Source organism: Oncorhynchus clarkii, chromosome 27, assembly GCF_045791955.1.
Source record: "Oncorhynchus clarkii lewisi isolate Uvic-CL-2024 chromosome 27, UVic_Ocla_1.0, whole genome shotgun sequence".
Taxonomy (NCBI): domain Eukaryota; kingdom Metazoa; phylum Chordata; class Actinopteri; order Salmoniformes; family Salmonidae; genus Oncorhynchus; species Oncorhynchus clarkii.
The window spans coordinates 22,930,988-22,949,061 of record NC_092173.1 but is presented as its reverse complement, the minus strand read 5'-3'; the positions used below and the strand labels follow the sequence as shown (position 1 = coordinate 22,949,061).

General features: G+C 43.7%; 2 protein-coding genes across 3 annotated transcripts in view; one reads left to right on the top strand and one right to left on the bottom strand.

Moving 5' to 3' along the window:
- Positions 1-8,132, top strand: part of LOC139386152 (beta-secretase 2-like) — an 11,460-nt gene extending 3,328 nt beyond the window's left edge. Inside the window, exons 2-9 of the mRNA XM_071131606.1 lie at positions 3,045-3,133; positions 3,387-3,600; positions 4,195-4,326; positions 4,872-5,006; positions 5,411-5,512; positions 6,059-6,208; positions 6,350-6,518; positions 6,635-8,132. Coding sequence (XP_070987707.1) covers positions 3,045-3,133; positions 3,387-3,600; positions 4,195-4,326; positions 4,872-5,006; positions 5,411-5,512; positions 6,059-6,208; positions 6,350-6,518; positions 6,635-6,879 — 1,236 coding nt within the window. The 3' untranslated portion in view covers positions 6,880-8,132. The remainder of the gene's footprint in view (positions 1-3,044; positions 3,134-3,386; positions 3,601-4,194; positions 4,327-4,871; positions 5,007-5,410; positions 5,513-6,058; positions 6,209-6,349; positions 6,519-6,634) is intronic.
- Positions 8,133-9,369: 1,237 nt separating this feature from the next.
- LOC139386055 (serine-protein kinase ATM-like) lies at positions 9,370-18,056 on the bottom strand. Of its 2 annotated transcripts, none has more exons than XM_071131469.1 (11): positions 17,743-18,056; positions 16,796-17,006; positions 16,432-16,576; positions 16,109-16,270; positions 15,589-15,782; positions 15,324-15,425; positions 13,869-13,986; positions 13,244-13,778; positions 10,175-10,280; positions 9,935-10,064; positions 9,370-9,744 (listed from the first exon to the last, which is right to left on the bottom strand). In XM_071131469.1, the coding sequence occupies exons 9-11, from the start codon at positions 10,225-10,227 to the stop codon at positions 9,661-9,663; spliced, it is 267 nt and encodes an 88-aa protein (XP_070987570.1). In that variant the 5' UTR covers positions 10,228-10,280; positions 13,244-13,778; positions 13,869-13,986; positions 15,324-15,425; positions 15,589-15,782; positions 16,109-16,270; positions 16,432-16,576; positions 16,796-17,006; positions 17,743-18,056; the 3' UTR covers positions 9,370-9,660. The 2 variants fall into 2 exon arrangements, with proteins under 2 accessions (XP_070987570.1, XP_070987569.1); XM_071131468.1 differs by having other exon boundaries at positions 13,244-13,401; positions 13,583-13,778; positions 16,109-16,576; positions 17,743-18,034.
- Between the last annotated feature and the right edge of the window lie 18 nt (positions 18,057-18,074).

Genomic DNA, 18,074 nt, shown 5'->3' with positions numbered 1-18,074 from the left:
AGTGTGTTCTTAGCTGGAACACTTTTTATTGTTGGACCAAGAGTTGGGTGTTAGCAAGATTCCATGGCTATGGCACAGCCAGACTCTGGTTCCCACAATCTTATCAAGCATATTTCTGCCTTGTCATTTCCTTGTGCTTATTAGTGGAATAATCACACTGGAGGAATCTGACCTCACTAAAATGAACCTGGCTAAGTAACACCTCTGACTATAATCAGATGAGGGGAGGGGAGAGAAGAGGGAGGGAAGAGAGAACAAGGGGAGGGGGGCACAATAACACCAATCCTCAAACAGTTCTATCTATGATATAATTAAAGGCCTGGTGTTAAACAAGGCGTTATTCAGATGAACCACTAATTGCCACATCTGTTAGCCCCGTCGCAGCTAGGCCGAGGTGTCGGCTGGAGTGCCTCACATCTGCTAATTGGTACAAACAGGTAGCAGATGCACATCCCCGCCACAGAGCCTCTGCTAATTAGCCAGGCAAGGCTCAACCACAGGCGACCAAGCCGCCATGCTGGCTCAGGGATGGGGAAGAGAAGGGATTTGCCTGGTGGTTCCGCCCAGCCAAGCTAGGGGAGTACGGAAGAGGATTGAGAGGGTAGGAGGTACAAGGTGCCCCTAGTTTTCCCCAACAGGCTGCGTCAGGATGGTCTTTCTGGTTTGGGCCCAGCATGAATGGCGTGCTGCCATCTGTGTGGTGGCAGTAGGGTTTCAGATGGCAGAGCCATAGTGGTGGGACTTCGGCCAGTCCAACTGATAGGGACGCAACAGAGCTTTGAGGAAGTACAGTGCCTTCAGAAAGTATTCACACCCCTTGACTTTTTACACATTTTGTTGTTACAACCTGAATATAAAATGGATTAAATTGAGATTTTGTATCACTGGCCTACACACAATACCCCATAATGTCAAAGTGGAATTATGTTTTTAGAAAGTTTACTAATTAATTGAAAATGAAAGCTTATGTCTTGAGTCAATAAGCATTCAACCCCTTTTGTTATGGCAAGCCTAAATAAGTTCAGGAGTAAAAATGTGCTCAAGTTGCATGGACTCTGTGTGCAATAATAGTGTTTAACATGATTTTTGAATTACTACCTCATCTCTGTACCCCACACATACAGATAAGGTCCCTCAGTCGAGCAGTGAATTTCAGACACAAAGATCAGGGAGGTTTTCCAAAGCCTCGCAAAGAAGAGCACATATTGGTAGATAGTTTATTTTTTAAACCTGACATTAAATATCCCTTTGAGCATGGTGAAGTTATTAATTACACTTTTGATGGTGTATCCATACAGCCAGTCACTACAAAGATACAGGCATCCTTCCTAAATCAGTTGCCGGAGAGGAAGGAAACTGCTCAGGGATTTCACAGTAAGGCCAATGGTGACTTTAAAACTGTTAGAGTTTGTAATGGCTGTGATAGGAGAGAACTGAAGATGGATCAACAGCATTGGATTTACTCCACAATACTAACCAAAATGACAGAGTGGAAAGGAAGCCTGTACAGAATATGCATCCTGTTTGCAATAAGGCACTAACGTAAAACTGCCAAAAATGTGGCAAAGAAATTAACTTTATATCCTGAAATCAAAGTGGTGCAAATTCAACACATCACTGAGTACCACTCTTCATATTTCCAATCATGGTGGTGGCTGCATCATGTTGTGGGTAGGCTTTTCCTCACAAGGACTAGGGAGTTTATTTATTTTTTTATACATAAAAAGAAATGGAATGGAGCTAAGCACAGGCAAAATCCTAGAGGAAAACCTGGTTCAGTCTGCTTTCCTGAGAGACAAATTCACCTTTCAGCAGGACAATAACATAAAATATAAGGCATGCCATTGCCAAATATACAATGGAGGTAAGTAACCTAGTTACAGTTTTGACAGAGCTTGAAGAATTGAAAACAATAATGTGCAAATATTGTACAATCCAGGTGTCCAAAGCTCTTAGAGACTTACCCAGAAATGCTCACAGCTGTAATCGCTACCAAATGGTAGCAATATATTGACTCGGGTGTGAATACTTATGTAAATTAATCATTTGCATTTTATTTTCAATCAATTTGCAAAAAAGTCTAAACATGTTTTCACTTTGTCATTATTGGGTGTTGTGTGTAGATCCTGCTAGGGTTTTTGTATAGCCTATATTGCGAGGGATAGCTAAGCCTATTTGCTCCGTTTTTGTCGGTCATCAATGGTTCCTGCTCAACTGGGTTTGTTTTCTTCTCAGAACCGGGTCGACAACAAGAATGCAGAATACTCAAGCAGCCTATTTATTGAGAGCAGAATGCTACATTTGTTTTGTCTGGGTGTCAAGTAAGGTCTTCACTGTAAAATTTCTGAATGAGTTACTTCTTATTCTTAGCTTTGACGAAGCCCATGCTTTAGTTGGATGGAAACAAATATCCCGAAAATCACATTTTCCTCAGGCTGCTTTAGGGAAGACGCAGGAAGTGTAATGTCACACCAGCAGACCGCTTTCCTGTGTGTTCCCTTTATGTTGCCTCTCCTCCATCAATCCAAAGTGCTTTAAAGGCTAGTTAAGCAGCCTAACACATTTAAATGGTAAATAAACTCCTTTGTTGCGAGCGGAGCTGTGGAGAGCACAGCCTCTTTAATGATGAGGAATGTTCAGTAATGACCCTTCTGCACGTCACCGATGTGACAGAAGTCGGTTATCTCATTAGTTCCCCTAGTTGAATTTATGCCTGAGACAACAAGATCTCAACTGCTGCTTTGCTAGCTCATGTTCCGCTCCTGCTCGCACACCGCTGACAAATACCAGGATGGAGAGAGTTTTAGACTATGGAGCAATGCGCGGGAGTAACGTGGGCATGTTTTTTCAAAAGATACCAGACCAGAGAGCTTTTTTTCCCAAATCTTCAGATGTCAGAAGCATAGTAAATAACCTGCCCTGCTCAAATCATGATCGCTGACTGAGTCAGTTTGTGTGTTTATGGTGTCTTAAGAGGGGTGCGGATGAGTAACACAGATGGTTGAATGACTGATAAAGTACTTGCTACTCTTTTGTTTTTCCAGCTGAATATCCTGGTTGATACGGGAAGCAGTAACTTTGCAGTGGCTGCAGCAGCACATCCCTTCATCACACACTTCTTCAACACAGCACTGTGAGTCAGGCTCGCATATTTGCTCTGTGGAAACTCTTTCTATTGGGTCAATGAGAAGGCTATGCATTACATTTGGTGGCCTCATAATATTAGAAAATGCCTTAATTAAATAAAAATTTCACATCAATCACATAATTTATACTACAATCTGATCATGTTTTATGTTTGTTTATAATTGTCTCAGGCATTCATTTGATAAGATTTCCTTTGTCTAAGAGTGCTGCTTAATCTCCCCGACTGTCCCTGTGTTCAGCTCCAGTACGTACAAGTCCACTGGCAGGGGCGTGGCCGTCAAGTACACCCAGGGCAACTGGGAGGGCGAGCTGGGCACCGACCGCGTCCTCATACCCAGCATCGCTGGCACCCTCACCATCAACATCGCCACCATCTTTTCCTCTGACGGATTCTTCCTCCCGGGGGTCAACTGGCAGGGCATCCTGGGTCTGGCCTACCCCCTGCTGGCTCGGGTAAATGGGGAGGGGGGGGGTCCTCATGCCTTCTGAGACTCTGGATATGAAGGATATCGCCATGTCTATTTGATTTGGCACAGTGGTGTCCGTAAGCGTGGTGGGGCGTGAAGAGCCGCTGAATGTTATCAAAGATCAAATGAACTCAACCGGAGAAGGTTCACACACATGATACTGTTCAGAATGGAACTGTGATCTCATCATCACACAGAACCATGGGGCGTAATGTTGGTTAGGCTATTCTGAGCTTACACAATGTATGCCTTATGCAGATTTTGAGGTCAACTATTTTAAATCATTGACATACAGTGACCACTCTACTGTGGATCTCCGCTTTGTTCAGGTTCAGATGATTTTCAGAATGTTTGTCATGCATCACATGCATATATCTGGCCCTTGACTTCACATGGTGTATATATCAAGGTATAGAGAAGGGGGATCCTGTTTAGTCAGGGTGATAACTGATAAGACTTTCTCCTGTCATTCTCTGTGCTTACAGCTTCACTATTGACCAATAGGACAGCCAATACGTTACACTATTTTACACTAAGTTAATGACCAGAGTGTTTTGTGTTTATGTCTCCTGTTTCCCAGCCTGACTCCTCGGTGGAGCCTTTCTTTAACTCCGTGGTACGACAGACAGACATCCCAGATGTGTTCTCCCTACAGATGTGCGGAGCTGGGTTGTCAGCCAGCTCCACTGCCGACCCCACGGGGGGAAGTCTTGTGAGTAGTCAGGAGGAGAAAGCTAAAGGTTATGAATGGGAGGAGTGAATGGTGGGGTGGGGGGGGGGACTTCCTTACAAAGGCTGGTTGTTGTACTGTCAAAGAAGATGATTATTGAGGCTGTTCATCTCACACACGCTAGGCAGTTGCTTGGCATAATATTTATCCCGACGCCCAGACCAGATAAACCTTTCAAGGGTGGATTAGACTGAGCGGCATGGTGCTTCTTAGAAGCATGATCGCTAGCAAGTCTCTGCGCCTCTCAATGCGTTTCCCCATTGTACACCCAATCTAGTTAGCGAGTGGCTAATTAAGCTAAGATAGCCCCTTGCCGAGTGAAGGTCTGTTGGTGTTTTAAGAGCAGTCGCGGTTGAGCCGACCACGTGAGTGAGTGCAGCAGATGGGAGAGCTAGTGGGGTGTAATCAGTGTCTGCAATGCCATGCCAAACATTGCTAAGGCATGCCATTGTAGTTTTATTACAGTATTCAGGCTATCATTGTATTCATTAATTTGTAAAGTGAATGAAAACCCTGTTTTGTTTCAGGTCATGGGAGGGGTTGAACCAACATTGTATTCGGGGTCCATGTGGTACACCCCTATAAAGGAAGAGTGGTACTATCAGGTGGAAGTATTGAAGCTGGAGGTTGGGGATCAGACTCTAAACCTGGACTGCAAAGAGGTATGAGACAAACTGTCCACTGTTGTTTTCTGAATTGCCCTTTCCTGGTCTAAATGGTTTGCCAAGTATTTCAAATCTGCACAACACGTCAGGTTTGAGGAACAAAGCCTAACCGTGGCCTTAAGACTAAAGTTGTTTCTAGTGAGCATTCTTTCTGGATGAGCCTGTAGTGCAGGTCTGGAAAGAGGATATAAAGCAACAGTTAATAAAGCATGCCTGAGCTGAGACACAAGAATGTGGTAAACCTGTTTCTGAAGCCTTCCAGGAACCAAGGTGGACATTTCAGCTTTTTGTTTGATCAAGGTCTTCTGAAATGAAATATGCAACTGAAAACAAAATGTTTTCCCCTTTCTTTATACATCTTCCTCTCTCTCTTTCATTCTCTCTCCCTCTCCTTCTCTCAGTACAACAAGGATAAAGCCATAGTGGACAGTGGAACCACTCTTCTGCGGCTGCCTGTGAATGTGTTCAGTGCTGTGGTTGAGGCCATCTCAAGAACATCTCTGGTATGTCAGCCGCTGTGCCCATGATCAAATGACAAAGAACTTCTAGGATAACCTGGTTGTCTGAGGACACTTCAGTAACTGTGTAGACTGAGGACACTTCAGTAACTGTGTAGACTGAGGACACTTCAGTAACTGTGTAGACTGAGGACACTTCAGTAACTGTGTAGACTGAGGACACTTCAGTAACTGTGTAGACTGAGGACACTTCAGTAACTGTGTAGACTGAGGACACTTCAGTAACTGTGTAGACTGAGGACACTTCAGTAACTGTGTAGACTGAGGACACTTCAGTAACTGTGTAGACTGAGGACACTTCAGTAACTGTGTAGACTGAGGACACTTCAGTAACTGTGTAGACTGAGGACACTGCAACTTATTTCCTTTCTATACCATGGCTTATATTTGTCCACCCCTATATGGCAACTTTGTTCTGGTCTACGGATCTGAGAGAAAATGAGTGGTTATCTATGTAAAGTACACCTTTTTTTCACAACTCAGAGTAATTTTATTGGAGTCTTAATCCATCGCTGTCTTTCTATGGTCCAGATCCAGGACTTCACCTCGGGGTTTTGGGGTGGCACTAAACTGGCCTGCTGGTTGAAGGGGGAGACACCTTGGAGGTTCTTCCCCAAACTGTCCATCTACCTGAGAGCCACCAACACCAGCCAGTCCTTCAAAATCTCCATCCTCCCTCAGGTGACATAACAGACGTCCCCCATGTTGCCTCTGTGTGTTTGTTGTTTGCTTACTCTAACCAACATCAGCCATCTTGTTATGAGCTTTAGATCTGTTTGCCGACAGCTCTTTTATTGACATTAGTGTGGCTGCTCCCTGCAGCTGTATATCCAGCCAATCACAGATGTGGACGGTACGCTGGACTGCTTCCGCTTCGGCATCTCGTCGTCAGCCAACGGCCTGGTGATAGGAGCAACCGTCATGGAGGGCTTCTACGTCATCTTCGACCGGGCAGAGAAGAGAGTGGGCTTCGCTGTCAGCAGATGTGCAGGTGAGTGCTGGAGACATTATTATTGGGTCTTAGATGCGCCTGGTCAAGTGCTCTTTGTATACCCTTCTTACATTCCACAGTACGTTAGCTATTATAACCCTGGTTCCTCTCTCCAGTGAACGGTGGGGTAGCCGTGTCAGAGATCTCTGGGCCCTTCTCATCTGCAGACGTGGCATCTGACTGTGCTGCTGGAGGGCTGCTGAAGGAGCCCCTTCTCTGGGTCATCTCCTACGCCCTGGTGGCCGTCTGTGTCGTGGTGCTCCTCATCCTGCTCCTCCTCCTCGTCCTGCCCTGTCGTCACCGAGACCGGTCCGGCGAGATCACTGATGAGTCCTCGCTGGTCCGCCACCGCATCAAATGACTGAGGCGGGCCTCGGGTAGGACGACGACGGCCACCGGGAGTTCCAATTCTACTGAGGCAGGGAGAGGGGAGGGGTTGGGGCTGCAGTGACCAATAGGACTGTTCTCTGGACACATCATGGAGACTGCAGTTTGACCAGAGAATGCTTTTCTTAGTTTAGATGTTACCAGTTTTTGGCACTCCAGTTTCACAGCAACTTCTGATTTAATTTAGACACATTATTAGACTGGTTGGGTAGCAGAAAGGAATGCTATCTATGCCAGCCCAGTCTCTCCTTGCACATATTTCCTGCTGATTCCCCACTGCCTACAACATGGTAGTGAAGTGCACTGCTCTCACCTGAGACAAGGTCCTAAGAACTCTTAAACAGCAATGATTCTTTTTACTTCTCAGAAGCCTCAACTCAAAATAGCATATTGTAAATTACTCAAGTTTGTTGAATGTTCCCCATAGGTATCATTACCATTCTTTCATTACAATTTTCTTCTTTGCTGTGTGATGAAAGTTTTGTAGGAAATGTCCTTTGTCAAGCTGTTTTATTAAGAGTTGGAGTTGACTAAATGTTTTTATTCAAAGTACAACCAGAAGGTCAGACAATAGAAGATGATACACGTAGGTTGATATACGTCCCTTGTCGTTTACAATGCTATCAAGTCACAGCCATCTCATATGGGAACTAGCATGGGTTTGCGACATTCTGTTTAACTGTAAAAAGTGATCAAAAGTGTCAAATTATGAATATCACTCCATCTGTATGAGTGAGAATGAAGCAATCCGTGTTAATAGGATTTTGTAATGACATTGTGTAGTTGATATTTAAGTCAACATGAATGATTGTATAATATTTCAAAACCTCACCATTAGTAGACATACAGAAACATGATTTGTAAGGCCACATTTATATTGGAGTATTTCTATGTTAAATAATATTTTCTACATTTTACGTTACCCATGATTTCAAAAGGGGAGATGTATTGGCCAAAAAAAAGTATTGTACTGTATTTTCAAAAAGTTAAATATTTCTTTGCAAAGGTGTTTGATACAAAATCAGGTGCGGTTTTAATTTAAACTGTTCACGATTGTTTAAATGTATCAGTGCCAAAATTGTGATTGTATATAATTAAATTGATCAGATTAAAGTAAAGGCTCTCATTCCAGCGTGATAAAACGCCCGGCATGTATTCCAACCTGGATAAAAACAATTCACCATTCACTTGAATATTATGAATAAAGAGTTACACAAGTAGAGAGCACCATGGTGCAGGTTCTGTGTCTCTGTAATCTTGCATTCAAGAGCAACTACCAAGACCACTCTTCAAGCATAGGGGAGACAGTACAGTATACAGAAGACCGTGAGGAACTTACTGGATTAGTGGTCAGTTTGTTTTAAGGAAACCTTAGTATAGACAATTATACAACATACTTTTTACAATTCTTGGAAGTCAATTAAACAAAACAATTCAGTCATTCTTAATGTCCACGGTGTAGGAAATAAGACACAGAAAACATTCAAAACTGCATAGGCACATTCTATAGGTAAGAAAATATAAATAAAAACACTTACTTGCAAGTCCACCTGTTGAGGTGAGTTCATTCAACACTACACTGAACAAACAGGTGTCAGGTCTGTATGAGTGGTGGTCCCACTGGCCACTCGTGTGGAACCGTCCCTATTTAAATACCTCAGATTGACTCGAGGGAGTAGGCTCTCAATTTGTCTCTCGTACAACAGCCAATTATCTTTATCTAACATCAGCTATTTATTATCCTATGATACAATGAACCTATACTAGAATCAAATAGATTATATATCAGACATTTGATGAAAATAATTCTGAGCAACACAAAACTACTCATATAAACGTTGCATTAGAAACCTAATAATTGATTACAGTCCAGTTGAGAGAATGCTAAGACCGTGCAAAGCTGTAAAGGCAAAGGGTGGCTACTTTGAAGAATCTCAAATATATTTTCATTTGTTTAACACTTTTGGTCGCTATATTATTCCATATGTGTTATTTCATAGTTTTGATGTCTTCACTATTATTCTACAATGTAGAAAATAGTAAAAATAAAGAGAAATCCTTGAATGAGTAGGTGTGTCCAAACATCTGACTGGTACTGTACATCAGAGGAATAGCGAAATGTTTAAGAAAATATTTGTTGTAGGTATAGTAATGATTGTGTTGTGGAGAGCAGAGTAGGGGCGGCAAGTATACCATGTGACGTGGTGTATACATACATTACAGTGCAAAATCTATGCAAAATGGCTGCAAAACATCCTATTGCATAACAAAAATCCCCTTATGTCAGGTGATAGATTAGTGAGGGAATCACAGATGATCAAACCCATTCTCTACCTTGATCTCCATCGTAGGAATGATGACATCATATAGGTTCTTTATCGGCATGATGGGCAGGTCAAAGGGGAGGGCTTATACAGAGGAACACAAGGGACGGTAACTTCATACACCAGTAAAAGCCCAAAAGTCATTTGGAAAGTGTGTTTTATTTGATTTAACCCTTATTTTACCAGATAAATTGACTGAGAACACATCATTTACAGCAACGACCTGGGGAATAGTTAAATGGGAAAGGAGTGGGGATGAATGAGCCAATTGGAAGCAGGGGATGATTAGGTGGCCATGAGGGTATGAGAACCAGATTGGGAATTTAGCCAGGACACCAGGGTTAACACCCCTACTCTTACATTCCATGGGATCTTTTAGTGACCACAGAGAGTCAGGAAAACCAGCACACTACACAGGCTAATGTCCCCAATCACTGCCCTGGGATCCTCTCGTAGGCATTGATCGTCTCAGCTGCCTTCTGACACACCGCCAGCAGGATCCTCTGGATGGAGATCTAGAATCACAACACAAGCTGATCACAGAATCCGGATTCCTTTCCAGATTAAATGGGGTTTTTAAAACTGGGCCCAGGAAACCACTCAATTTTGTAAAGCCAAATTCTGTTCCATTGTGTTATAATAACATTCTACAGCAATTGCAACACAATTTGCAACACACATTATGAGACAAGGACAGCATTTTACCAGTGTCCTGGATAAAATGGCCACCAGGGACAACTGGTGACTGGCACTGTGACATTTGCTGAGGTAGTCCAGTGTGGCTTTGATAACATTGGAGCTGAAAGAGGGTGGGATTGGGGCTGGGTCCAGTTCCCTAGAGAGAACATGGAACATATCATCACAGACAATGAAAGGTTGTGAATGCAAGTAAGTGTGGTTGTGGAGTGGTAAGGAGTGAAGTGTAATGAACATTATCCTATGCACCTCCTCAGGCCCCCTCTGCCCTCCTCAGTAGCAGCCCCATCATACAGGGTCATCAACAGCTCCACCACAATGTCCGCCAGGTTACTGTGACTCAGGCAGTAATTTGCTGTGGAAAGTCCAACAGTGATACAGAAAGTTAGGTCTGTCCGAGAGACAGACATTAAGACTGCTTTTACAGCTTCTACTGCAGGTTCACTTAGCTGCTGCTGCTGCTGGTTGTAGTTAGCGCACCCTGAAAGGGTTGGCAGACATGGCACCAGGGTTGGGCCAATTCCATTTCAATTCAGCCAATTCAGGGGATGAAGTGAAAAGTACTGGATCCCAATCCTAGTTTATACAGTGCATTCGGAAAGTATTCAGACCCCATTACTTTTTCCACATTTGGTTACGTTATGGCCTTATTCTAAAACGTATTAGTGTTTTCATCTCATCAATCTACACACAATACCCTGTAATGACAAAGCAACATTTTTGCAAATGTATAAAAAAATCTAAAACTGAAATGTGACATTTACATAAGCATTCATAACCTTTACTCAGTACTTTGTTGAAGCACCTTTGGCAGCAATTACAGCCTCGAGTCTTCTTGGGTATGACGCTAAAATCTTGGCACATCTGTATTTGGGCGACAGGTAGCCTAGTGGTTCGAGCGTTGGTGACCGAAAGGTTGCAAGATTGAATCCCCACCCTTCTTTTTCAAGAACTCTGCAATCCGCCCTGGCATGCTGTCAATTAACTTCTGGGCCACATACTGACTGATGGCAGCCCATTGTTGCATAATCAATGCTTGGAGTTTGTCAGAATTTGTGTGTTTTTTGTTAGTCCACCTGCCTCTTGAGGATTGACCACAAATTCTCAGTGGGATTAAGGTCTGGGGAGTTTCCTGGCCATGGACCCAAAATATCGATGTTTTGTTCCCCGAGCCACTTAGTTATCACTTTTGCCTTATGGCAAGGTGCTCCATCCTGCTGGAAAAGGCATTGTTCATCACCAAACTGTTCCTGGATGGTTGGGAGAAGTTGCTCTCGGAGAATGTGTTGGTACCATTCTTTATTCATGGCTGTGTTCTTAGGCAAAATTGTGAGTGAGCCCACTCCCTTGGCTGAGAAGCAACTCCACACATGAATGGTCTCAGGATCCTTTACTGTTGGCATGACACAGAACTGATGGCAACGCTCACCTTGTCTTCTCCAGACAAGATTTTGTCCAGATGCCCAAAATAATTGGAAAGGGGATTCATCAGAGAAAATTACCTTACCCCCGTCCTCAGCAGTCCAATCACTGTACCCTTTGCAGAATATCAGTCTGTCCCTGATGTTTTTCCTGGAGAGAAGTGGCTTCTTTGCTGCCCTTCTTGACACCAGGCCATCCTCCAAAAGTCTTCGCCTCACTGTGCGTGCAGATGCACTCACACCTACCTGCTGCCATTCCTGAGCAAGCCCTGTACTGCTGGTGCCCCGATCCCGCAGCTGAATCAACTTTAGGAGACGGTCCTGGCACTTGCTGGACTTTCTTGGGCGCCCTAAAGCCTTTTTCACAACAATTGAACCACTCTCCTTGAAGTTCTTGATGATCCAATAAATGGTAGATTTAGGTGCAATCTTACTGCCAGCAATATCCTTGCCTGTGAAGCCCTTTTTGTGCAAAGCAATGATGACGGCACGTGTTTCCTTGCAGGTAACCATGGTTGACAGAGGATGAACAATGATTCCAAGCACCACCCTCTTTTTGAAGCTTCCAATCTGTTATTTGAACTCAATCAGCATGACAGAGTGATCTCCATCCTTGTCCTCGTCAACACTCACACCTGTGTTAACAAGAGAATCATTGACAGGATGTCAGCTGGTCCTTTTGTGGCAGGGCTGAAATGCAGTAGAAATGTTTTGGGGGGATTCAGTTCATTTGCATGGCAAAGAGGGACTTTGCAATTAATTGCAATTCATCTGATCACTCTTCATAACATTCTGGAGTATATGCAAATTGCCATCGTACAAACTGAGGCAGCAGACTTTGTGAAACTTTATATTTGCGTCATTCTCAAAACTTTTGGCCACAACTGTACAGCTGCAGCGATCGGTTAGCTGCTCAGATAGCTGATGTTTAAAGTTAGTGAGTGAAATATAAGTCTCCAGCTTCAGCGATTTTTGCAATTCGTTCCAGTCATTGGCAGCAGAGAACTGGAAGGAAAGGCCGGCCAAAGGAAGTGTTGGCTTTGGGGATGACCAGTGAGATATACCTGCTGGAGTGCATGCTACGGGTGGGTGTTGTTATTGTGACCAGTGAGCTGAGATAAGACGGAGCTTTACCTAGCATAGACTTATAGATGACCTGGAGCCAGTGGGTCTGGCGACGAATATGTAGCGAGGGCCAGCTGACTAGAGCATACAGGTTGCAGTGGTGGGTGGTATAAGGGGCTTTGGTGACAAAACCGATGGCACTGTGATAGACTGCATCCAGTTTGCTGAGTAGAGTATTGGAAGCTATTTTGTAAATGACATCGCCGAAGTCGAGGATCGGTAGGATAGTCAGTTTTACAAGGGTATGTTTGGCGGTGTGAGGGAAGGAGGCTTTGTTGCGAAATAGGAAGCCGATTCTAGATTTAATTTTGGATTGGAGACATGAGTCTGGAAGGATAGTTTACAGTCTAGCCAGACACCTAGGTATTTGTAGTTGTCCACATATTCTAAATCAGAACCGTGATGCTAGTCGGGCGAGCGGGTGCGGGCAGCGAATGTTTGAAAAGCATGCATTTGTTTTTACTATCGTTTAAGAGCAGTTGGAGACCACGGAAGGAGAGTTGGGATGGTGCCAGGTTTCCTCCAGACGTGACAGTTGGCATTCAGCCAGAGTTCAATCTTGGTTTCATCAGACCAAAGAATCTTGTTTCTCATGGTCTGAGAGTCCTTTAGGTGTCTTTTAGCAAACTCCAAGTGGGCTGCCATGTGCCTTGTACTAAGTAGTGGCTTTCGTCACTCCAATTCTGTCAGATCAGTAAATTCACTAAAAGTAATTTTATGGACATACAACTTATGGGCTAAAATATAATGTAAACTAAGTATGTGCAATTACCTGTAGAAGAGAGTGGGGTGATTGAGCAGAGTGTAGGGGAAGGACTCCAGGGTATAGCCAGGCTAGCCCAGCCCCTCTGCCACCAGGTAATCCAGGTGAGAGCTAACAAACCCCTCCACACTTCTGTAGCCCAGAACTCTGGACTCACTGCCCAGGATCTACATGGGGTGAGGGACAAACCAGGTTAACATTCAGTCTGTCAATATCATAGCATACTAAATAGTAGTCAGACAGCGATACTGTATGTAGTGACGGTGGAAAGGTCTGAGTTATCCACCTACACTATAAAGTGCTTTCAGTTTAAGAAACATTACAATACATTTATGAGACTGTAAATACGTGTAGCCAAATGATTTGCCCTTAGCTCTTTGATGAGCGGCTCCTCTATGTTGTTCTCCTTGTTGGACTGGAAGAGGGCGAAGAGGGACTGTTTCTCACAGACGGGGCTGCAGCACAGCACCACCGACACATTCTTCAGCAGCGTGGCCTTGCGGTTAAATGTCTCGTCATTCAGGTATTCAGGAGAGCTGCTCTTCTGTGACACACACCAGGGAGAGCAGAGGGATAGTGAGATGGACTGGCCATAAAAATGTCTGTCAGAGTAACATGTGAAAGACAGGTTTACCTGGAGCCTTATCCCTTCTTAGGCTTTCAGGTAGATGTTCTCAAAGGCTGTCTGCTGGCATTTCAGAGGAAGCATCTTTCTCTTCTCCAAGCTGTCCGGTGTCATCGCCAAGAACAGCCTATAGATGGAAGAGAGCATGCATGGTAGACATGTTAAACATGTAAATATTAACTTTTTAACTTCATAGACATTAGCCTCTGTGATGGCATTAAGGCTGGTGAGAGTGTTCCATTGGTGAAATGGCTGAGGACACCATCACTCCCTTCACTTTCACCATGGAGTCAAAAGGCATCTCGTTGAAACTGAACTGCAGGTACATGCTCTCAATCTCATTCAGGACATATTTCGCTTTCACTTGAGTTTGGTCTTGAATCACAGCACTTTAAGCAGAGGGAAATATTGGAGGCAGCATGAAATCTATGGAGTGGCGCAGTCGGCTAAGACACTGCAGTACCTGGTTCGAATCCTGGCTGCATCACATCCAGCCGTGATTGGGAGTCCCATAGGGCGGCGCAAAATTGGCCCAACGCCGTCCGGGTTTGGCCGGGGTAGGCCATCATTGTAAATAAGAATTTGTTCTTAACTGACTTGCCAAGTTAAATACTGACTTGCCAAATTTTTTGGGGACACTAACCAGGTTTTCATCAAAACTTTTTATGCGAGTAAAGTACATGACAGAAAGTGTAAAGACTGGCCTGATGGAAATAGCAAATATGTCAGTAAAAACTTTCCAAATGTTGACAAAACTAAAAAATATTCTAAACAAGGTGGGATGTTTTTGTGTCAGTAAAATTAATTATGCGAGAAATGGCAGTGGAAACACCTTTATGCGCCAGTATTGATATAATAACCATCATATCGTAGTAAACTTGGAGTCATGTGAGTAAATGTTGTGCGATCTTCCCACTACAACTCGGGAAAGCATGCATTATTAGGCCACAGACTAAATAAATGAATGGTCAAAGTACACTGATGAGTTTATTTCTCCTTTCTAATAAATATCAAGGGTCATATTCTGGTGACATGATGATCGACGCTTGGCTGCCGTTTGACAAATAAAAATAATCTTGCTCTTATCCATAATAATGTCATCATGTAAGTAGCCTAGCAGCACTGTATCTGCGAGTAGTTCGCTGGGCACATTCGCTATATGGCACAACATTTGTTGTGTCAAAACCATCAGTAGAGTTGAAAATTGAACTTGTATTTTTTTTATTAAGTATGTGGGAATTTAACCGCAAAAGTTATTTTTATGTGCACTTCGTCATCACCCACAGCCTTTTATCCGCAACAAGTCAATTTGATGGAAACATCTCTGGTGGGAAAATGCAAATATTTTGTATTTATGCAGATTTGAGAATATTCACATTAAAATATGTCACCAAATTAATGGAAACCTAGCTACTGATAACAATATGGTTAAATTGATCTGTTTTAGGATCCCATTTACCTCACCTCTCAAGTTCCTTTGCTCCGAGGAGAAACATAATGCCAGCTCGGTTGTCTTTGAGGGTCAAAGGCACAAGGATTCTGCGGATTAGGTTGTGAGGAAAATCCCTGGGCAAAGAGGAATAAGACACAAACTTGTATTAGGGATGTGTTAAAACAATTACAGACATAAAACATTGTATCAAGGCAAAATAATCCCAATTAGACAACACTAGCAGAGCGGTTAAGCGTGAATAAAAATTAGATATGAGCCCAGTGATAAACTGCCCACTGCAGATGATGGGGTGTGATCTTGATCTCTCCTCTGCCTCTTCACTCTGTTTGTTAATCAGCAGCCAGCTCATGATGTTCTCCTTAATGCTGGGGGGCCCGACCCCCTCCACGGCCCTGCATGGTCCCACCCAGTGCCCAAGCTTAGGAACAGGACACTTGAGAAGGGCCTGGGCCAAACACAGATCAGCAACACTGCACACAGACAGACAGACGTTGAAATGGTCATTCAGAGTTAAAAGCACAATGCACTGTAGTTTGCAAAGAGTAAATTAGTAAATCAAATGTTGAGGAAGTGACTTTATATGACATGACAGCAGAGGAACCAGCTCCTGGCCAGGCACGATGGAGGGGTACTTAGAGGTCAACACTAATGTCATCTGTAGCTTATATAGGAGCATTGTATTGTTGAGTAGGGGAACACAGAGGATATGGAGATATGAAGAATTTGACTGCACTAAATATAAGTATATTTGGCAAGTTAATGAGCACTGAACCTTGGTGTGATAGTCTTTTCTCACCATGGTATGATGGTGTGGCTGCAGGTGGTCTCGGAGAACCTCCCAGCCCAGCTCGGTGTGTCTGCACTTGCTGGGCGTGCCCTGGGGACTTCCTCTCTGGGTGGCTCTGAGGTGGGCCTGAGTCACATCCAGAATCTGAAGGTTACAATCTTCGCTATAGAGCTAAGAAACAGTCAAACACCCAAAACATGAAGATGAGACCAACAATACCAAAACCATCTTAAAGACAGGTGAACTATGTCAGCACAGCTCAGGTTTTAGCCTGGAAATGGTAAATGAAGTCAAGATGTGAAAATTAAGGATCTTAGATGTCTCCAGTTAGCTCAATAAGCTTCTCCTTCACAGCAATGTGGCGCAACCCTGTGGCATATTTCTCCCGGCTCCCAATCTGGCTGATCTCAGTCACCAGGGCATCATAGAGGTTATAGAGTAGACTCTGCCATTTGGCCCAGTCCTCAGCATAGGCTCCTGGAACAGTGAGGGGTGGCATGGGCAAGAAAATATGTCAGATGGGCTGTATCAATCATGATCTAAAATGGCATACTACTTCATCAAGGGTTTCAGTGATGAAAACACTTCACACCTGTCTGTTGTTCTACACCGTTTTTATTGTTTAACATCTAAACAGATTCGTAAGACAATGGTGTTTTTTCAGTCTTCAGTCTATTCACAACATTCCAGCCATACCTGTGTCTTGTGTCTTTGACCCTTGAGATGATGTACACAGAGCTGCAGGTTGAATAACTCTACTATCTCCTCTTTGAGAGTGCTGCTGGGCCTCATCTGTCTCAATACATAGAACACAGAGGGCAGGAGCTCCTCACCCAGCCAACACACCCTCATACAGGGTTCATGGCAGCAGACCAAGTGCTCCACCACCGGCATGTGTATCTCCTGCCTGGAGAGAGAACAGATCACACACAGTGTAATGGATTAAGTCTCTTGATGGTAGGTCTCACTGTTGACCAGAGGAGGCTGGTGGGAGGAGCTATAGGATGATGGGCTCATTGTAATGGCTGGAATGGAAGGCTATGAAACATATGGAAACCACATGTTTGACTTGGTTCCATATATTCCATTCCAGCCATTACAATGATCCCGTCCTCGAATAGCTCCTCCCACCAGCCTCTACTGCTGTCGACTCAATTGCTAAGAGTTCAGTTCAGTAGGTTTACACGTTAGACCACTTACACTTAGTCTCTGAGGCGCGTAACTACTGAAAAATGACTGTGGCAACTCCCTTGCATGATACAGGTCACGTTTTGCAGTAATGGAGTTGACTAGGGTGTGTGTTATTGTCATCATACCTTATCAGTGACCGCAACCATGTGATTGCCTTTCCCTTACTCAATAACATTCCAAGCCCCTGGCTCACACAACCTTAATTGACCCCACCATATACATTCCTCCTAGAGATAACCATTAACTTCTGGTGTAGCAAGTATTTCAAATTACAACCCAACACCTGAAAGCAGACTGTGGCCCTCCTCCTTTCCATAGGATACCTGATGTCTAACAATAACATGTTCTGCATTCCCCTCTCTCCCTCAGTACCATGAACAAGGATATTTCATAGTTCAAGTTCAGAATTAAGAACCCATCTGGGTAATAAACTGTGTAGGAAGACATACTACCTGAGGACTGCATCCCAGGTGAGCTGCTTGGAGCCTTTAGATGCTCTGGTTCCAGAATGTGATGCAGCTCCTCCACTGTGTCAGGAGACCGGAGGAGTTGTCTGAAGCTATAAGCCTCTTTCTGTATACAAGAACTTAATGTTTTGTGCACAGATTCAAAAGCCACCACCAGTAATAACAATCATCAAAACAAACTTCAATGACAAAACGGATATCAGCTTCTATATGTAACGCCGTGGAAGTAACTTGAAATGAGCTAAAAACTGAAAGTGGACACTCCCCATTGAAACACAATTTCCCATAATGCACATCTTCCAAATATGATGGAAATT